At 32.8% G+C, this 22,971-nt stretch overlaps 2 protein-coding genes across 4 annotated transcripts in view; both read left to right on the top strand.

The window, feature by feature from the left end:
• The first annotated feature begins 13 nt into the window (after positions 1-13).
• LOC144837780 (E3 ubiquitin-protein ligase KCMF1-like) lies at positions 14-7,866 on the top strand. Its single transcript, XM_078693032.1, has 7 exons — positions 14-190; positions 1,201-1,368; positions 2,155-2,294; positions 2,889-2,990; positions 3,377-3,539; positions 4,037-4,310; positions 5,234-7,866. Exons 1-7 carry the CDS (start codon positions 175-177, stop codon positions 5,472-5,474), a joined length of 1,104 nt encoding a protein of 367 aa, XP_078549158.1. The 5' UTR covers positions 14-174; the 3' UTR covers positions 5,475-7,866.
• A 606-nt stretch (positions 7,867-8,472) lies between these two features.
• Positions 8,473-22,971, top strand: part of LOC144837771 (uncharacterized) — a 35,931-nt gene continuing 21,432 nt past the window's right edge. The window contains exons 1-7 of one of the 3 annotated variants that reach the window (XM_078693015.1): positions 8,473-8,661; positions 9,527-9,601; positions 9,892-10,436; positions 10,990-11,037; positions 12,103-12,138; positions 12,290-12,334; positions 13,164-16,607. In XM_078693015.1, the coding sequence (XP_078549141.1) occupies positions 9,914-10,436; positions 10,990-11,037; positions 12,103-12,138; positions 12,290-12,334; positions 13,164-16,607 (4,096 nt within the window). In that variant the 5' untranslated portion in view covers positions 8,473-8,661; positions 9,527-9,601; positions 9,892-9,913. Of the gene's footprint in view, positions 8,662-9,526; positions 9,602-9,891; positions 10,437-10,989; positions 11,038-12,102; positions 12,148-12,289; positions 12,335-13,163; positions 16,608-22,971 lie in introns of all 3 variants that reach the window. The other 2 variants (XM_078693014.1, XM_078693017.1) reach the window with 2 other exon arrangements.

Here is a 22,971-nt window from a genome sequence, read left to right as displayed (position 1 = left end):
GCTGAGTTGTAGATTGATAGGGATTTTTCAAAAGGCGTATTATCCCGGAAGATATTAATAATTGATAATTTATCATTTTATAATAAAACAGTACATTAATGCAAACAAGAAATACTATCTTTAGGCACAAAAGCCGGTTTAGGACCGTCCGCTACACATATTTGTTCACCTATAATGTCTCGACATGAAGGTAAGTTTAACCATTCCGAGTCGCAAACAGACCCTGCGAGCGGTTTCGAAGCACTGTCGCTCGTGCAAAATACCTCGCATGGCCTCTGTTGCTTTTGGAAAGGCCTAGGCCTAGAGGTTATATTTTAGTAAGGCATGTAGAAACTATAAAACAACTTTCTTTCTCTGTTAACTAACTATAATGCTTTATACAAATGGTTCTTTAACCAGATAAACTTGTTTATTTTTAAAATAAAAAGATTTTTGTTTAGTAAGAAATATAAACTTTACAAAAAAAAGCTTGCTTGGTTTGGGCCAGTTTTTGTTTAATATTTGCAAGACCTTTACATAGATTTACCTAGTTTTACCTTTTTTACAAATGGTACTGAAACATACCAGCAGGTAAGCATACCTTAATAACTGAATAATTTTATTTTGTCTTTTACTGAACCCATTCACAAAACAAGGTATGACTATGAGTGTCGTACCTTTGCAATGTAAACCTCTCTTCATTAATAATATTACTGTAATAGGATTTCAAATTTCAATGGTGAATATTTAAAGAATTGCTATCTTGTCACAATCACATGGACCTAGAGTTTCTAAACGCGAGAGCAACGATTCAACTAAAAGTTAAAAGACAATACAAATATGACTGACGTATTAGGCAGAGGGAAGTAGCAGACTACAGTGCCCAGAGGTTGACACAGAATCGAAAAATATAAAAAGCATTGATACAATGATACATTTGGTGTATTTGATTGGTACTTAACATTGAGTACACCTACATTGAGTATGTTAGCTAACATAGTATGAAAAATCTTCATTCGTTTAACATAAATCAATGTTTACTATTTGAATTTAAAAAGTACTTAACAATAAAACTTTACTCGACGTTATTGTGTAGCTGCAAAAACTTTTTTTACCCAAGTTGGTAGACTAGTTATGTTTGTATATAATGTGTACAAATGCAGTTTAAGTTTTCACCAAATTAAAAACATTAAACACTCATTAACATACATTTTTTTGCAGGTGTCAGTTGTGATTCATGCATGAAAAGTAATTTTCGTGGCCGACGTTACAAGTGTCTTATTTGTTACGATTACGATCTATGTGCAAGCTGCTACGAAAATGGTGCTACAACCCCAAGACACACAGCTGAACACCCAATGCAGTGCATATTAACTAGATCAGATTTTGGTAGGTTTTGGTAAAATGGATGTACAGTGTTCTCCCAATATAGAAAACAAGTCAGGCAAATTAAGCAAAGTACCAAATTATTGAGATACTATATAAGATGTATTACTAATAAGTCAAATACTTTGTCTATCAAATTGACAAAGTAATAGCCTTTGATTTCTCTGGGTCCATGTTTTTAATGGCTAGATCTAACCTACAGCATGCCTACAGTACCACTACTAGATAAGTAGATATTTTATCTTTTCTTACACATTATAATACTGGTTAGAGCCAATTTAACTGGCAAATCTTGCTGGCAAAACCTACTTTGGGAGAACACTGATGTATTTTATTTATGATAGTGAGGTGTGAGTGTCAAAAAATTATGTGCGTAGTTGGGAAAGAAATAAAATAGTATTTTCAGGTGGTACCCATGTTTCTTGGATGGGTTCTATGTTGTGTGTTGTTCTCAGTGGAAGAGCTTAAAATAAGTTTAGGGTGGGTGAAAGACTTTGAAGGTGCATGTACTGTTCTTGCCCACAAAGCAAAATTACATCCGTACCATAATTTTCGAAAACAGCGAATATTGTCTATAGCAGTTCTGTATAATTTTGGAAACATACATCATTAGTATTATTATATAATATTATTATTTATATTAAAGCAAATAACATATGTCATTGCAAATTACAAGTATTTAAATATTTAATATTGTTTTAAAAGTAATAAAACATTTAGATAACTTAAGAATACAAATGGTTCTAATATATACTAATAATTTACCAATGTTCCTAATTGTTTTACTAGATATATATTACGGAGGAGAATCAATTACTTTAGAGCAAACACAGGCGTTTACCTGCCCGTACTGCGGAAAAATGGGGTTCACAGAAATCACGTTACAAGAGCATGTTACGTCGGACCATGCGGATTCCTCACAGGAAGTGGTAAGTCTGTTTCTAATCTGATTAAATATAATAATTTATATTAAATTTAAATGTACAGTAAAAGGTGGTACAAATCCATAGCGTTTGTGTATTGGTACTATAATAATAATATTATTAATTTAATAATAATACCACATTTATATAGCACCCTTTTCATGAGTAATTATGCTCAAAGGCGCTTTACAAGAATTATTATCCCGGTCATTTTTTTTATCAAACACGTATGGAAGCATACATCCCATAATGCAGCTAGTAATCAGCGTAAAGTTGTGTCTTGATCTAACTGGGTACCCATTTAATACACCTGGGTGGAGAGAGGTAAATGTAAGTAAAGTGCCTTGCCTAAGGTACAGTTAAGTTAGTATCACTATCTATACATATTTTACTTGGTTGTGGTATATTGGGAATGGTAAATCCGGGTTGGTATCTTCAATACGTTATCAGTTAAGTTGGTATTATAGATATTTTATATTGTATCTTGGGTATGTTGCAGTTACATCAATTAAAAATGAGTATGGTGCGCCAAGATTGTTAATGATTTGGTTATATGATACTAGATGGTAACTTTAAAGAATTTTTGTTATACCATTTTAGGTGTGTCCTGTCTGTGCAGCTGTCCCAGGAGGTGAACCAAACTTAGTGACAGATGATTTTGCAGCGCATCTTACTTTAGAACATAGAACAGTCAGAGATCTTATATCCTTTTGCTTTATTTTATTTATTTAATTTCAGTAAAACAGAAAAGTTACAGAAAAGATACACAATTATACTGTACAAAGTAACAAGACGATTGTCAATCAAATGTTATATCAGATGATATAAAAATCAGATAACTAAAATACAAAGGAAAATTACTGATAAAATGCTGTTGGTATCAGTGGCTGCATCTCAATGGAGATACAAGTATAAAATAAGCAAAAGGCTAAATAAAAACAATAAAATAACAGCCAGAAAGAAGTGTTAAACTAAACTAAAAACACTATTCCTTCATCAGAACAAATATATCTTTATACAGGCATTTACCTTTTTTAAAACTAACTTTAATGAAATCATAACCATTTTTTCTTAACGATAATGTTTACGATGAGGCTGCGGCAGGTAGGCATGTAAGACGGATGTTCCACCCAGGGCGTGGCCTGGGACCACGTACTAGGAGAACTAACATGCATTTTAGCAGCGGAAGTGGTCTCTCAAGTCAACCTTCTAGTTCACCTAGTAGTAGAGAAACAATGGATCCCATTGCAGGTATAGTAATATAATAATATAAAGTCAACTTATATTTAACAATAATGATTGTATTTAACATACAAAATGGATAAAAAAGATAAAAGTGAAATTGTTTTGTGAAACTGATTGTTAACTATGTTTACTATTTTGGCATTTGTTTTTGTATTTGTATCCGTTTTGTTTTTACCCTCCTGTTATTGGCAAATTCCTTTTGCTGTTGGTTGGGTTTGGAAATAAAATAAAATCAATAAATAAATTCTGTCAATGTTTAGAATGGATTATATTATTGTATGTAAAAAAAGGAATCCTTAATATCAGTTCTTTTTTAATGAATAATGAATAAGTTGTCCTTTTTAAAAATGGTAAATAAAGTAAAAGAAGAAGCTTGTATAGACTTGCCTTTAAACAGGATTTAAACCAGAAATTGTTTGACAAGCAGCGTTATCTCCAGGACCAAACCATGTTTTTCTTTTCACCTTACATATTTACTATTTGATGCTCATTGATTTTTTTAGAATTACTATCACAATTATCTGGAGTGCGGAGGTCGGCAGGACACTCCACAGCATCCCAGCTTCAACAGTTGCAAATCATGCAACTGCAACTAGAAAGGCAACAAGTTCAACATGCTCAACAAGGCAGCACAAGGCAGCAAGTGGAAAGACTACCTGTACCCAGGAGGCAAATGGTCCCATCTAATAATAATAACCCTAATCAAAGTTCAAGTGGGGGTGTTTTAGGAAATACAGCTTCTAATACACAAAGAGACTCACAGTTTCTATTATCTAGGTTAGTATTCACTTTGCAGTTAAAATGTTCAGAATGTTCTTCTCTCATTCAATAAACCCCCTTAATTCATTTTCCCTTTGTGCTGTCTTCTCTCCTTTCAGTGATTCTTTTCGTTTTTTTTGTGTTTTTTCGCAATATCAAATTTTTGAGTTATGTTTCTTGTTATTCTTATTGTATATTTTTGTAAAAATTACTTACAATTTGGCCTCTGGCCACGATATGTAATTTATTTTATGTGAATTATAATAAAATTGAATATAAAAGCTATAAAAATATGTATATATATATAATGCATTTTCGATATAGTAAAAATTTTGCTTGCAATTCAAACTGAATGTACGCATTAAAATAAAAAAATTAAGTAAATTGTCAAAAGCAAAAAACATCAGAGAGCAAAAACTTAGAAACATTATTCAATGATACATTATTATCTTACCACACTAAATTAAATTATTACCATAGGAAACAAGGCATGTGAAAGGGATGCTATATTTATCAATCGTAGTTTAAAGAATGTCATATTCTGTGTAAGATACGATACGAGGAAAGTTTATTGCAATTTCAAAATACATTAAAATTGAAGTTTAACAAAAAAAATAAATATACAGAGACGAGCGGTAAACAGAAAAAAACGCGTAGCTTGTCCCACATAGAATCTGTATCTATCCTGAGCACTCCCCATGATTGATTCCAGATTCCAGATTCTATTTATTTTTTCTTTTACCGTTACCCATTGTCTGTGTAAATTAGCCTAATTTTGACCAATTGTATTTCTCGGCATGAAGAGATCCTTGTTGTTGTATGTGACGTCTTCTAGTGCCCATGATACTCCAAATGAGGTTCTGCACAGTGAATGAAGATGGTCAGGGTGATGATACAATAACTTGCTACTATTATTAAATTATCTTTCATTTTTTCTACAGGATTAATGGATCTTCAGTAACGGATCCTGAGCAACAAGCCATCGAAGAGGAACAGGCTGATAGAAGTTTCTTTCTTCAAGACTTAATTCTGTCAACGCTAAATGATTCAGATAAAGAATCCGACACGTCAGAATCAATACACGAGTCTTCTGGGGCATGGGGGTATTCCGACGATCCGTCAGAAGTTATGTTAGATAAGTTTAGTTCTTTGCAATTGAGAGACAAGTCACCAGATTCATAGCAGAGAGTTTAAAAATTTAGTTAATAGGTGAAAGAATTGTACCTTAAATAACACTAATACAAAGTAATGGCCAGGAGGCCTAGGTATTATACTAAAATTTAGTGTTGGTCGACGAATTTATTGTTGTATGCTGAACATACAGTAGATTTAAATACCACGTACGTACATCTACGGGTGCACATCATGCATTCGTACAAACACGTTTACATTAAGCCTGTAGCTTGAGTGTGTAACAGGCGTGAATTTACATATCAATTGTCTGTTGTGTACGTTTCTATGTTTGAGTGTCTTTAGCATTCCTTGTTTTGGGTTTTAATGATAAATTAGGATAGCAAACGCAAGATTCAGGCCCTAGTCTTGCGTGCTTGCCCAACCAAATATCACCTAAATTAGGGAGGCATAATAGTAATACCCTAGAAAGCTTTCTTATGAAATTGTTGCTAATTGAAATAGATAACTTGACTTCACATCAATCAATTTGCATTGACATCCTACTAGACCCAAACATGTACGTGATCAAGCATGTGACATTATTTTTTTATTTGCATATTTACCTACCAACACTACTGTAAAACTACTGACTAGTTAGTATGCCTACATCCATAATATCAACTTCTTTTCAATTATGACTAATGACTGTCAAGTAATCTGCACATGTTCACAAACTAATCACCTGTTGTGATAGCTTTTGCTACAATACCAAAGTTTGCTATGTTTCTTGTTGTAACCCTATGCTTACTGACCTTTTAGACACTTTTATTTATGTTCAATACAAATATAGATATAAAAATTATGTATTCCCCCTCCCCCCTCCCAAAAAAAAAAAACTCTGAAATTCTTAAAACATAAATGATGATTTTGTTAATAATAAGTATATCAGACTTGTTATCTATAAATTAATTGTTGTTATTGGTAAAAAAAACTTTTATTATAAAACAAATATAACAAATATAGATGTAAATGTATGACTTAAAATGATTGGTTTGTCATGTGAGTTTTATATTCCACACAAATAAGCGCCTTTTTTATTTAAACTCAAAATTGTTGTGTTTCAATAAATTACAATTCATAAAGGCCCAAGCGCTTATTTGTGTATGAAAGTATGTTTTTTATTTTAAATACATTATTGTTTATAAATAATGAGTTAAATTGGGGAACTACAGTACCTGTTTTTACTGTAGAGCCTAAAGCTCTGTCTACACTATCAAATTTGATGTGACAACAAAATGTGATGGACATGATGATGTCATATCACTACCATATTTGACCATATCACAACCATATTTGGGCACATCACACTTTTAGTTTGATAGTGTAGACATTTCAAATGTAAAATTATTTTAAACCTGTAATGTATTTATGTCCAAGAAAATATGTTCTTTTGAAAAGTATAGAATATACCCAGATCTAGGTACTACAGCTTCAAGGCACAGATTTTAGAAGCTTGATATAGCAACATTTATCAAATTCCAATTTAAAACAGATAGTTGATGAGGAATTTTATTTCATATTTTTAAATTTTAAATATTCATAATCTATGTTTGATCTTGTTCATTATTGTAATGTAGTTTTTGTAAGCAGTACATCAACTTTCACTCCCAAACAATTAAAAAATATCTTTATGTTGGTAGGTATAACATTGGAATCTAATCATTCCTGTCATAGTTATGGGTATGACTATTACAATATAGCTTTTTACAAATTGTAAGCTTTTCATGTGTAATTGAAAAAGATAAAATATATGTATCCGATTACTGTATCTTTAAATTGTCCAATATACAGGTGTCACATATGACACTGTTTTACAGAATCATCCTAAGATACTGACCAGAATGCCATATGTGGAGATACAGTACAGACAATTAGATGAAATATGAAAGGTTGCTGTGATCTTTAATGCCTAAAGTAAACATATTTTGATTATTGTATATTGTAACGTCTGATTTGGGATTTGTACCCAACATTTATCAACTACTGTCTGGTGGTCTACCTCCTGTGTCATTGGTTCTTCCCATGTGACATTTTGTTGCCTTCCTTTCTATAACTAGTCAACTAATATACAATTACTCTTTGATATTATCCTTATTTACTTAATAAATATTCAATTATTGATATTATTATTAATATCATTTTATTGCAATTTTTTGTTAGAAATTTTTTATTTTGTCATCTTAAATTATATGTTTTTGCTAAATTATTTTCAAAGGTTAAAGGCTTCATCTACACGTAGACCTATTGTGATTTAGTTTGATGATATGGGCACACGTCCTGTTTTTAGTTTGAAATTTATGTTCCATTGAAATATGTAAAGATGACAACGTATCATTACAGTTGTTATAAAAATGTTTTGAGCGAAATATTAAAACAAAATGTTTAATGCAAAAAGTATAAATTTGTGATGAGTATTATATTTGCATATGTCAATGCAGTTCTAATCTTGGGAGTTGCCATTTGAGATTTGTTTTATTTGAGTTTATTTTTTTACACTTCAAACAATTAAGTAACTCATCGGTTAAAGGATGGATAAATAAACTCATAAGTCTCATTTGAGCAGAGTAGAAATGTTACAATCTTAGTACTATGTAAGGATTGAACCCCGGATCTCAGTGTTGGAGGCAAGCACATTAACCACTAAGGTACAGCAAGACTACATGGTGTTTGATGTCCCCCTCCCTTCACCACCCTGATTAAGAAATAAAATATTTATACTACTCGTACTAGATTAAATATGTAACTGGAAAATACCAAAAAGGAAACTCGCCTTATAAATTTGACACAGGTATGTACTAGATTTGAATTTTTTTAGATGATTTCTTCCAGAAGAAAAAAAGTATAAATACTATAGAGAAAATAAAATATATTTTATACTATTATAGAGCTTTTAAATATTCATGAGAATAATTTGAACTTATCAACCTATCAAACAAAAGAGATTGTCGATTATATCACGTGATTGTGGAAGACCAAGATGGATACTAAGCGCGGACGGGGTGTGGTTTAGTATCCATAAATCGGCTAAATTATCCAGAAATCGGAAAAATCACTTATTCTATGATATAAAGAAACATAGAAAAAAGTTATTTGAATAGCTAGGCTAACAAAACTCACTTGTATACTATTCAATAAAACCTTCTTTAGGGCAACAATCTATACTCGCATAGCACAACAGGTAGCGCGCTCCGGTCAGGTAGGTAAAGTTAGGGCCTTATACACTAGTTAGACTAAAGAGTGGCTGACTAAGGTTACTTCCGGGTTCGTATAAACCTTGGAGAACACGATCAGGTCCACAGCAGAAGTAAACAAGATTTTGCTGGTTCAGAATGAAACTTTTATCGAAATAATATGTTGTTCAATCATGTCTTTTATTTGATATTTATTACTTTTTTCATTTACCTTTTATAGGCCTTCTTGTAATGTGCTGAAACTTTCAGCTTCCCTCTCATGTGAATGAAAAAGTTGTAATGTTTTCAAAACTTGAAATCAAATCATGTCTTGAAGGTTTATCATCTTTTCATCATTTCTCCAAATCTGTGCAATAAATTATATTTTTAGAAATAGTTATATATAGGATAAAAAAATATTAATCTGGCATAGATAAACAATCACAGTTTTATTTATGCAGTTATTGTACACATTTTTTTTGTAGCTCACGTTTATTAATACCATAAACATTTGTTCCTTCAAATAATCAATTGAAATGTATCTTAACCATCTGCACACTCCATATTGTCTGTAACATGATCTCTGTGATCTGATTGGTTGAATCTTTTAAGACATAAGATGACTGACAAAATTAATTCAGTACTACTATTACGTCGGTAAACTAAACTTTGTGAGGTCATCAGACAATGTACTGTTGGGTATTTATTTCCCGGTCATACACTGTTTGTAGGTCAGGGAAGAGTGAGAATGTCACTCTTCCCTGGTCAAACAAGTATAGCCTATGTGGACAAAACTACCTAGTACTGCTGGGGCCTACTCAAAACTTCAACCTGTATTATAGTTTAGTGCTCGGAGTAATTCAACACAGATAAACCATTTGTCTTTTTCAGAAACTTAAAGGCAGACGTTTAAATGAAATGCCATCAAGAAAAACACAACACCATCTAAAATGGAGGATAAAAAAGGTATTTGATGTGCATCCCTACGGTAGATTCCATAAACAAAATGAAGTTCAACAGAGAAAAAAAAATTGTAAAGCTACATGAATGAAATATATCTCTTTGTGTCAACATTTTAAGTTTATTTATTTATTTTTTTCAAGCAAATGATGAACTCTAGTTGAATATGTGGGGTTTAGGTTTAGTAATTTGCTTGATACATTAAAAAAGTGTCCAATTCATTTCATCAATTCAGTGTCAGATGCACTAACAAGTTTGCAATTCATTTTAATTTTATTCATTATTTTTTTTTTCAGATAAAAACAAATTCCCAATAAAATGGATGACATTGAAAGTAACTTCAGGGACTTAAAGCGTGATCTTAGTAAACACTATAAGGGTCTAAACTACCTGTGGTTGAAATTCCTCCTTTATGATTTTATACCTGGAGAATATTTAACCCGCCCAGATTTCACAGGGAATAATTTATTTAATAAACTCCAAACATCTGGTCATATTGGACCTGATAATGTTAATCTTTTGTTTGAAGTTACTGAAATATCGGATTTTAAAGAGGCTAAAAATCTTGTAATTCAGTATATGAAAACTAATAATGCTTACATTTTTGGGCAAGAATATTTGTCTACATTTCGTAAGCAACTATTTAAGGCCATAAACCAATGTGGACCAGAGGATCTGAATGAAGTTATTGGTTACTATGGACTAGAGGATTTTAATTTGAAAAATCTTTGGGACATTGTGTTTAGATTAGAGAGAGACGGTCTTTTAAAAGATGAATCAAGCAAGATTAAGTTTAAACGTCTGCTTGTGCAACGTGCACAGGATGAATTGTTATGTATTGGTATGTATTTTTTTTTTTTCTTTATCAATAAAAGATATATATGTTATCATAATTTACATCCTTATGTCTGCCAAAAGTATAAAATCTATGAAAATTACTGAAAACTGACAATGCTGTAGGTATCAGTAACTGGGTCTCAATGGAGATAAAAATAAAACAAGCACTGAAAAAATGACAATGCTGTGGGTATCAGTTACTGGATCTGAATGAAGACAAATAAAACAAGCACTGAAAAAGTGACATTGCTGTGGGTATCAGTAACTGGATCTCAGTGGAGATAAATAAAACAAGCACTGAAAAAATGACATTGTTGTGGGTATCAGTAACTGGATCTCAGTGGAGATAAATAAAACAAGCACTGAAAAAATGACAATGCTGTGGGTATCAGTAACTGGATCTCAGTGGAGATAAATAAAACAAGCAATGAGTTGTTATTAATGTTTGCAACAGCTGTAGCATTAAGTCTTTTTTTTGCAACATTTACATTAATCGAAACAAAGTTTTCAAATACTTAAAATGAATAATTTCAACAATAAAGGTTTTTTTTTTTCAGATGAACCTGGAACATCAAACCAGTTCACAGGATCAAGAAATCCACAAAGTAGGTAACATTAATATATAATCAATAATAATAAATTTATTTATTTTCTACCAAGTGCAAAATACAAAAAAAAAAGGGTAATGTGGAGATTAACAGCCATTAATGACTGTATGTATGAGGAGCATGGTTAAAAATATAGCCCAAGGTTATCTGGAGACTAGTGATATACTATGTCTTCAGGTCACCAATGGCTATAGTTTTTACCGTGCCCCGATGAAAGACCAGTAAATATTTGTTTTATATATTGTACCACGCAATTCATCTGTAGGCTAGGCCAAAGCGAACCAATCCATAGACTTGGTCTTAGGCTAGCCTAGGTGCGCCTAGCTAGCTAGTAATGGTTGAAGATTGGCAATTAACCAATCAGATGATGTGAATTGAAAGGTGCAAGATTATATACCGGCACCTTTCAATTCGTGGCATCTGATTGGTTAATCGCCGGTCTATAGTTATTAGCATGTCCTCAAACAATAGACCGGCTAAACTGCTCATGTCTGTTTCCTCTATCTTCTTCTTTAATACAATCGAATCCACACGCGCAACTCGGCGATTGAACTTGTTTATGAGCTGACTTAGAGGATTTAGTAAGTTTAGCGGCCAGTTAAAATATGAAGAAACAAATATTAAGGGAGTGTGATTTGGGAATATTTATTGCATATCTGGAAGCGACGAATTATCAAATGCAGACCTTTTTGTTAGCTTTTTCACAGCTAAACGGTCCCACTAACTAGGCCTACTCCAACCAAGTCCATGTTCGTGTTTGCTTCGGCCTTACAGTATTAAAAACAAATATTTCCTTTCATCGGGGCATGGTAAAAAATATAGCCCTCAGTGATCTGGAGACATACTATATCCCGAGACAAAGTAAATATTTGTATACTATATAATATCTTGGTTAATAATTATGTACTGTATTATAAATATTTAATTTTAACTCAAATTTCTATTAAATTCTTTGTAATCTTGTTCTTTTTCTTGATTTTGATCAAATAGGTGAATGAATTTATTGTAATATTTGAAGTGGACGGTGTAAAATTGTAAACATATATTTTTGTTATTTTACAGATGAACCTGGGACATCAAAACAGACGAAAATATCAAGTCCAGAGGGTACGTTTTATTCATTAGGATGATGTGTGAAATTGTATGTATGCCCAGTTAAAAGTGAATTTTCAGGAGAATGAAAAAATCTTAAAAGATTTAATATTTTTTATTATACAATTCTAAACACAGGCTATTTTGTTTTGTACAGATCAACCTGGAACATCAAAACAAGAAACGGAACCAAAAAGTCCAGGTATAGTTTACTCATTATAGGGTAACATTGTCAATTCAGCAGCATTTATATTTTCTGAACATAGTAAAATATAGAGATGATGTTTCAATGATTGTAGGTTTTGATTTTGAGCATGGCAATCAAGTTGATGATAATGGCAGTAATAACTTTATAATAAACTAAATAATAATAATAAAAATGATAATTCTTTGAGACTTATAGATGAGCGAGTCAAATGGCAAAGCGGTTAAGGCTGGGGTGCCATTTACCATACCTAAACAGCCAACAATATTGGCATGGGTTCAAGACTGACTCGCTCCTTAGGACTATAAACTGTAGGTTGAGTGTATATATTTATGTAACCTATGTGCACTTTAAAGAACCCAGTTCCTCATTTGAGATGAAATGGGGTTAACTTTGGTGAAATGGTTCACAAAATAGCCCCTATATCTGATAGGACAGTGATTACTTTACTATTGGTAATCCTTGGCCACATGCGCCAAGACATAAAAATACTGTAATATAAATAAGATGAGTTTTAACCTGTATTATTACCTATAAATGATAGGTTTAGCTGTACAATTGAAATTGTTGAAAATGAATACTATTATATGTAGTATATTACAACTTATAATATACAGTAAAATCACTTACAATTCTATTATATATTTTTGCTATTTTACATATCTATTAAGTCTATACTTATAATAATTTACTTTCTTTTTTCCTATTATAGATAGATTGCACACGTATATAAAACCCACGGCCTTACAGAACATATTAAAAGGGAAAGACAAAATTAATAAATATTTAGATAAATTGCCTTACATGTATTATTTTAATATTTCAGATGAGAAAATAGGACACTATCTGCTAACCAACCAACGTAAAGTATACCGCAAATTCCATCGATTTACACCACAAATCATGAATTCTAAATTTGAAGTAAATATAGCTGACATGTTCACCGAGCTGGAACTGCTAAAATCGACCACAAATGAAGGCAATCAACCAATAGAATTGACAGGTCTTGTAGAAAGAATTACACCTAAATGCAGAGTTCTCATCAGTGGTGAAGGAGGTATTGGTAAAACTACCTTACTAAGGTATTTTGCATATAACTGGGCTACTAAAGATAAATTTGAAATTGTTAAAGGTAAAATACTATTTCTTATCAATATTAGAGATTTAGACAAAGGCAATACCATTTTAGATGTTATTCTAAAGTCAATTAAACTTGAGGATTTCAGCTTGTCAACAGGTCTATCAAAGGATCCAAACTTGATCAAGAAATTTATAATGCATCATGATGATGAAATTGTATTATTACTAGATGGTTTAGATGAATTGAGATTTCAAAACGAAAGTCCACTATGTCTTTTCAGAGAGGAAATATTAGAGAATAGTTCAGTGGTAGTTACTTCTCGTTCAGTAAATATAGATGAATACATTAAGGAGAGCAATTTACATGTGCAAGTAAAAGGGTTTAATAGCAGAAGTGTAACAAAATATATTAGGAGATATTTTGATCATGTTAAAAAATCTGAACTGGGAGATTCCTTTATTAAACAGTTTAATCATTATGATTTCCAAGAAAAACATCCAGAGGTGTATGCAATGTGTAAGAATCCTATGCTGCTTCTCTCAATTTGTTTCATGTGGGAAAAAACCCAACATCTTCCTACTGACAAAGCAGATTTATTCAAAGCATTTTTTCTGTGTATTTTAAATCAATTTAACAGACAAAACAATCCTCCTAAAATTTGTCATTTTGAAAAAATACCGGAGAAATATTTAACATCTATGCTACTGTTAGGAAAGTGCATGTATAAACAATTAAAGAAAAACCAACTTTCATTTACCAAAGATGAGTTATATACAGCAGGTATAGATAGAGATGCAGTAGATGATATGCTTGCCTTGACTCTAAACCTTGGTTTTGTATATGAAGATCTATCAAATCCAGACAAGTCTAATCTGATAAAGACTTTCACAACTCCTCACAAGTTAATAGTAGAATCATTGGTTGGGTTTTACCTATACAAGGTTTGTGAAAAAGAAAATTTGGAGAGTGAAAGTGAAAATATGAAATGTTTACTTTCGACATTAGGTGATCAAGAATGGGAGATAATAAGAGAAAGTGAACATTTAAAAATGGCACATGAATTTGCAATTGGATTTCTTGGTGTCAATGCTGCAAAGTTTTTGAAACATTGGATCACAAACAGTTTTCCAACATATCGATCTTTGGTTTTGTTTTTGAAACAAGTAGTTAATATTAAGCATTTGGAGGATGTAGAAACTAACCTTATGGGACATATAACAACAACAAAGTTAAACATACAAATTAAAGATATATGTAACTCACTAAGATTGTTTCTCACTCATCATGAACGAAATACAAATGTACATACAGAAAATGTATTATACCTTATGAGAAAAGTTCATGACATCAATAATTATCAAATTTCTGACGTGTATAGTGACATGTCATCTGAAGCAAAAGGTAAAGCACTGGCTCACAGTTTGATAGCTGTGTCAGATCAAGCAGTGATTTTGAACATGATTAATGGAGATTGTGTGGATTATGTAATAGGTGAATGTGAAAAACACAATATGAAATATGACATAAAGGAATTTTCTATTCGTCATAGAGCAATTGCTGTATATTATTTAGTTCACATTTTAACAAATTCACCACAACTAGAATATTTTGATGCACGTCCTAACACTATTATAGGTACTGTATTGAATGATGTAGTATTAGGTCTACAATGTTGTAGTAAATCAGTTCTTTCAGGTGAAGTAATACATGCTACAAATAAGCAACCAATAATGTTGGCATCAGACAAACTTGAAATAAGTAATAATAATCTCAGTCAAATTGATGGTGCTTTACTGACATCTTTAATCTGTATGAATAAAGATAGTTCAAGTAGGCTTTGTTTGCATACACTTAATATGCATAATTGCAATTTATCAGGTGAGGTGATGAATAATATGATCACAGAGTGTTCTAATAGAAAAGTTACCTTGAGATTATCTAATCTGGATATAAGTGATAATAATCTCAGTAAAATTGATGGTGCTTCACTGGCATCTTTAATCTGTATGAATAAAGATAGTTTAGGTATGCTTCGTTTGCGTACACTTAATATGCATAATTGCAATTTATCAGGTGAGGTGATGAATAATATGATCACAGAGTGTTCTAGTAGAAGAGCTACCTTGAGCTTAAGTAACCTGGATATAAGTGATAATAATATCAGTCAAATTGATGGTGCTTTACTGGCATCTTTAATCTGTATGAATAAAGGTAGTTCAGGTATGTTTGGTTTGACTCAACTTAATATGCATAATTGCAATTTATCAGGTGAGGTGATGAATAATATGATCACAGAGTGTTCTAGTAGAAGAGCTACCTTGAGGTTAGATAACCTGGATATAAGTGATAATAATCTCAGTCAAATTGATGGTGCTTTACTGGCATCTTTAATCTGTATTATAGATGATAGTTTAGGTTTGTTTGGTTCGCGTCAACTTAATATGCATAATTGCAATTTATCAGGTGAGATCATGAATAATATGATCACAGAGTGTTCTAGTAGAAACGTAACCTTGAGATTATCTGTACTGGATATAAGTGATAATAATATCAGTCAAATTGATGGTGCTTTACTGGCATCTTTTATCGGTATGATGGAAGATAGTTTAGGTATGTTTGGTTCGCGTCAACTTAATATGCATAATTGCAATTTATCAGGTGAGATCATGAATAATATGATCACAGAGTGTTCTAGTAGAAAAGTTACCTTGAGATTATCTGTACTGGATATAAGTGATAATAATCTCAGTAAAATTGATAGTGCTTTACTGGCATCTTTAATCTGTATGAATAAAGATAGTTTAGGTAGGCTTGGTTTGTATCAACTTAATATGCATAATTGCAATTTATCAGGTGAGGTGATGAATAATATGATTACAGAGTGTTCTAGTAGAAAAGTTACCTTGAGATTATCTGGCCTGGATATAAGTGATAATAATATCAGTCAAATTGATGGTGCTTTACTGGCATCTTTAATCTGTATGAATAGATATAGTTTAGGTTTGTTTGGTTTGTATCAACTTAATATGCATAATTGCAATTTATCAGGTGAGGTGATGAATAATATGATCACAGAGTGTTCTAGTAGAAGAGCTACCTTGAGCTTAAGTAACCTGGATATAAGTGATAATAATATCAGTCAAATTGATGGTGCTTTACTGGCATCTTTAATCTGTATGATGGAAGATAGTTTAGGTATGTTTGGTTCGCGTACACTTAATATGCATAATTGCAATTTATCAGGTGAGGTGATGAATAATATGGTAACAGAGTGTTCTAGTAGAAAAGTTACCTTGAGGTTATCTGAACTGGATATAAGTGATAATAATCTCAGTCAAATTGATGGTGCTTTACTGGCATCTTTTATCGGTATGATAAAACGTAGACCAGGTATACTTGGTTGTCCTAAACTTAATATGCACAATTGCAATTTATCAGGTGAGGTGATGAAAATGGTAGCAAATCTAAATAGTGAAGTGATATCTATTTACTGACCATATTTTTAAATCTCTTTGTGTAATAAATTGTATGTAACTTAGAGAGCGATATCTAAAGAATGTAAGAATAGAAAAGTCAGAATTATTTATCCCAAAGGCAAATCATTAAAATTTTAATTGTAAACCCACTGGTTTGCATAATATGAATTGCCGTTTGTTGTAGCCTACAACTGGAAACTTTGAAATCGAAATCATTTTAGTTTCTAGTTCAACTTGCATATGTTACATCTAGACAATTACTGTAAGCATAAATATAGTAGTAGAACCCCAACAAAATGTCCCTTTAATAGGGGTGCCCCTTGGGTTGGCTGTAATATAGTAGAACACCAACAAAATGTCCCCTTAATAGGGGTGCCCCTTGGGTTGGCTGTAATATAGTAGAACACCAACAAAATGTCCCCTTAATGGGGGTGCCCCTTGGGTTGGCTGTAATATAGTAGAACACCAACAAAATGTCCCCTTAATAGAGGTTCCCCTTGGATTGGCTGTATTATAGTAGAACACCAACAAAATGTCCCCCTAATAGGGGTGTCCCTTGGGTTGGCTGTAATATAGTAGAACACCAACAAAATGTCCCTTTAATAGGGGTGCCCCTTGGGTTGGCTGTAATATAGTAGAACACCAACAAAATGTCCCCTTAATAGGGGTGCCCCTTGGGTTGACTGTAATAGTAGAACACCAACAAAATGTCCCCTTAATAGGGGTGCCCCTTGGGTTGGCTGTTATATAGTAGAACACCAACAAAATGTCCCCCTAATAGGGGTGCCTCTTGGGTTGGCTGTAATATAGTAGAACACCAACAAAATGTCCCCTTAATAAAGGTGTCCCTTTTTGGGTTGGCTGTGATGTTGAAATATATGTATATATATATGCCTCTCTTTCATTTAACCAGAAAGTGTTCCTTTAACATAGATGTTCCAGAGGCGTTCTACTGTATGTTATCTTAATTAATGTTATTAATTAAGACTAATTGGTTAAAAATACAAATTATGCATATTGTTTAAATCATCAATGTACTTTAGTAATTAATTTGCATTAATATTTCATTATAATTTCTGAGACTTTTTGATATCATATTATGTTGATATACAGTAACATCATAGCATGTAAACAAAGCATTTTGATTCTCAATTTTTAATTAATTCTATTATTGAAAGTACTAATGAGTTTTCATTTTTATTTATATTTTACCTGCTGAAATGATTTGGATTATGTTATGATAATTTTATATGAATCAAACAGTACCAATATTTATGTATGTATGCAATTTAGTAAGGTAATGTTTGTGTTTTAAATAACTATGGTTTACATAAACACAATTATTATTATATGTATGTCAATATGATAATTTGTGATTAAAGGAACAAGTAAAATATGTATAGTGTTATGTTTGAATGTAGTAAACCAAATAACAAAAAGAAACATGATTGAATCAGTGTTGTCTACACAATTGGTATGTGAATGTTATAGCAGAAGTGCATAAATCATTAACACATCTGAGAGAATTACTAGGGGTTGTCACCTGGAGTACCTTACATCATTAACACCGTCTGAGAGGGGAATTACTCTGGGTTGTCACCTGGAGTACCTTACATTATTAACACTATCTGAGAGGAGAATCACTCTGGGTTGTCACCTGGAGTACCTTTACATCATTAACACCATCTGAGAGGAGAATCACTCTGGGTTGTCACCTGGAGTACCTTACATCATTAACACCATCTGAGAGGAGAATCACTCTGGGTTGTCACCTGGAGTACCTTACATCATTAACACCATCTGAGAGGAGAATCACTCTGGGTTGTCACTTGGAGTACCTTACATTATTAACACCATCTGAGAGGAGAATTACTCTGGGTTGTCACCTGGAGTACCTTACATCATTAACACCATCTGAGAGGAGAATTACTCTGGGTTGTCACCTGGAGTACCTTACATCATTAACACCATCTGAGAGGAGAATTACTCTGGGTTGTCACCTGGAGTACCTTACATCATTAACACCATCTGAGAGAAGAATCACTCTGGGTTGTCACCTGGAGTACCTTACATCATTAACACCATCTGAGAGGAGAATTACTCTGGGTTGAAGTACCTTACAGGATAAATTGCTGTCATGGATATTTGTAGTGTTAATTTAGTACCGACAATGAAATCTAGCACTTGTATATTATTATCGGACGCGTCATCACAGCGATTCTATCGCATGCAACATAATCGACGCAAAATTTGTTGCATCGCGTCTGATGTGAACCGATGCATAAATATTTTTTAATAATGATGATTAAGCCTTGTGGACCAGGAGGGGGTTGCCAGACTTAAATTGTGAGCTGCAAAACAATACTGTAAAAGAATTGGTCGCTCTCAAGTGAATAACTGAACCATGGTGCCAAAATATTTTGAATGAAAATATGGTTTGAAAAAGAAACAAAAAACAACTTATAATTAATATATTTATTTACAGAATGTTTTTAATAAAATTATTTTTACAGAAAGATAGCAATTGTGACTTTTGCTGATTAAAACTGGCACATTGACCTCTATTGACCTCTATGTTTGACTTGAACGCTTAAATTTAAAACTTTTTAATGGATTCTCTTCTTTCTTTTTCTGAAATGATAAGAATTTAATGAAATATTATTAACATAATGCTTATCACCACTAATTTGAGGATATTGATGGGGTAATGTTTTTCTAGTTTATTTTGCCTATAAATATAAATATAATAAACATTAAATATATTTAAAGGCAGAGCTTGTTTTGGATATGCAGACTATACTCAAGTAATCTGCACATGTCCACAAACTAATCAACTAATTTTGTCATGAAAAATCTTCAATTATATGTTTTTGCTAAATTATTTGCAAAGGTTAAAGGCTTCATAACTCCATGATCTACACGTAGACCTATTGTAATTTAGTTTGATGATATTGGCACGTCCTGTTTTTAGTTTGAAATTTATGTTCCATCGAAATATGTAAACATGACAATCTATCATTACAGTTGTTATAAAAAAGTTTTGAGCGAAATATTAAAACAAAATGTTTAATGCAAAAAATATACACATGTAATGAGTATTATATTTGCATATGTCAATGTGCTGCTAAATCTTGGGAGTTGCCATTTGAGATTTGTTTTATTTGAGTTTATTTTTTTACACTTCAAACAATTAAGTAACTCATCAGTTAAAGGATGGATAAACTATAAACTAAGTCTCATTTGGGGTAGAGTAGAAATGTTGCAATCTAAGCACTATAATGTAAGGATTGAACCCCGGATCTCAGGATTGGAAGGCAAGCACATTAACCACTAAGGTACAGCTGGACTACATGGTGTAATCCCTTCACCCGCCCTGATTAAGAAATAAAATATTTATACTACTCGTAACTAAATTAAATATGAAACTGGAAAATACCAAAAAGGACATCCTGCCTAATAAATTTGATACAGATATGTACTAATTTGATTTTTTTAGATGATTTTCTTCAAGAAGAAAAAAAGTATAAATACTATAGAGAAAATAAAATATATTTTATACTATTATAGAGCTTTTAAATATTCATGAGAATAATTTGAACTTGTGATCTATCAAACAAAAGAGATTGTCGATTATATCACGTGATTGTGGAAGACCAAGATGGATACTAAGCGCGGACGGGGTGTGGTTTAGTATCCATAAATCGGCTAAATTATCCAGAAATCGGAAAAATCACTTATTCTATGATATAAAGAAACATAGAAAAAAAGTTATTTGAATAGCTAGGCTAGCAAAACTCACTTGTATACTATTCAATAAAACCTTCTTTAGGGCAACAATCTATACTCGCATAGCACAACAGGTAGCGCGCTCCGGTCAGGGGATGCTAGTCAAGTCGCCCCATCGCAAAGTCGCCCCATACAAAGTCGCCCCTTACACAGTCGCCCCATCGCAAAGTCGCCCCAAAACAAAGTCGCCCCGACACAGTCGCCCCATCGCAAAGTCGCCCCATCGCAAAGTCGCCCCAACGCAAAGTCGCCCCATCGCAAAGTCGCCCCATCACAAAGTCGCCCTATCGCAAAGTCGCCCCAAAACGTTAAAAAATAGTTTACAAGTGCGTAAAATGTCGCAATGATACACAAAATAACACGGAACGTGTATGCATAAAAGGGGAAGCCCCGCCATGTAGTCTCAGGTTACACAATCGGCACGCACCCCCATCATCAGAGAGGAAACCCCGACTAATCACTCCGCGGTCGCACTAACGTGCTAGCTTACCAGAGGGAAACCCCCGTAATTACTCCGCCGTTGTCGCACTACAACGCACCATCTGAAGATGGGGAAACCCCGCCGGAGTTTTACGATGATATCAGTCGCGTTCGAAATCGGTCGCGTTTAATTTTGGTCGCGATAAAATGATGTTATACGATCTAGATTATTTTTACTTTGGTCGATGAATATTTATTATTATTATTAGGCCTATATTAATAATTGATTTTTGTTTTTATTTTACAGGTCAGTATGATGAGAAAGATGTGTGCCTTAAAAAATGACAATTTGTAAACATAGTTTAAGATTATAGTATTATCCAGCATAATGTCATTTAACAGTACATAATTATTTAAATGTGAAATATTTTATAGGAAACGTAGGCTGCGTCTGTGTCTTTTATTTTATATGCAACAAATTACGTAAAACAATTTATTTATAAACATTCAGTTTACTATTATATACATAGTATTACAATGAACATTGATTCTAAGCCTGGAAAGGCAATCCCATCATTATATCCATTATAAAATTGCATCATATCACCACTATATGTCGTAAATGATGACGTACGTGTACGTGCGTGTGTGTATTCGTCGTACGTCCGTGTACGTATTATTCCGTGCCTCTTCACTGTCTTGTTTAATTTAAAATTAAATAAACACCCGATATGAGGATATTTATTAGGCATGATAATTAGAATGTTCTATAACCAAAAGGGTTGAAAAGAATTTCTTCAGTAAAATGATCATTGTGCTGTTGAATAAAAGGCGACTCGCCATCTGAAACATTCTCTGAAACCAATCGGAGCTGCGCCTTCTGGTATCTGTTTCCTCACAGCTGCTACGTCTTTCTGCTGACCGTCGGGGATTCCCCTTTTTAAAAAACACGCACACGATACTGTACGATGGTTATTCCATGGTCAAAATGTAGCGTTTTGAATTTTACAAAAATACCTGCATGTAAAACAATCATATCGGTGATGAAATTTTTTTTTTTTTTCTTCATTTTGAAAAGTCATTATAAAATTAAGACACATAACTTGTCAATAAATGCAAAATGATCAATAAGTAGCCTATAACACTCATTGTCTTACAACACTGTTATTGTTTTAACTACTGTAAATCTATACGAAGGCCTACTACACATTTATTATATTATCCTAAAAATGAGCTGGTATCCACGCGTAGGTTGAAGAAAGATTCGTAATAGTGGCTCTGGTAACTAATTTTAAAATCATATTAAATTAACATTTTCGAAACTATAAACAGGGATAATCTTTTTAGAACTTTCAAACAAGGGACTATTTCTTTAATGATTTTTAAAAAGCACATCACTCCATTAAAACCTGTAAAATAAAAATTAAAACACAAATTATGTATATAATAGGATAAACATTATAATGTATATACGACATTTACTTTAGCGCGACCAAAGTAACAACGCAATCGATATCAAACGCAACCGACTACAGCGTACTACTAGCGGCGGCGCTTCATAATCATACCGAAATAAAACCGTGGGCGACTTTGCGTTGGGGCGACTTTGCGTTGGGGCGACTTTGCGTTGGGGCGACTTTGCGTTGGGGCGACTTTGCGTTGGGGCGACTTTGCGTTGGGGCGACTTTGTAATGGGGCGACTTTGCGATGGGGCGACTGTGCCGGGGCGACTTTGTTTTGGGGCGACTTTGCGATGGGGCGACTTTGGGATCAGGTGCCGTTTTCGGCCACCTCGACTTGTATGGACTATACCATTATAAAAAGATGGGAAAATAGGGGTGTCCCATTTATTATTTGAGTGTGTTAATGTG

Source organism: Antedon bifida, chromosome 3, assembly GCF_963402885.1.
Source record: "Antedon bifida chromosome 3, ecAntBifi1.1, whole genome shotgun sequence".
NCBI lineage: Eukaryota > Metazoa > Echinodermata > Crinoidea > Comatulida > Antedonidae > Antedon > Antedon bifida.
Note: the sequence above shows the minus strand (reverse complement) of the source record. Positions and strands in the feature narration are given on the sequence as shown.

Excerpts from the sequence above, each read along its gene's own strand:
- LOC144837780 (XM_078693032.1), top strand. Across the intron at positions 1,369-2,154 it reads ATTAACTAGATCAGATTTTG|ATATATATTACGGAGGAGAA; the intron begins GTAGGTTTTGGT and ends TTGTTTTACTAG. Across the intron at positions 2,295-2,888 it reads CGGATTCCTCACAGGAAGTG|GTGTGTCCTGTCTGTGCAGC; the intron begins GTAAGTCTGTTT and ends ATACCATTTTAG.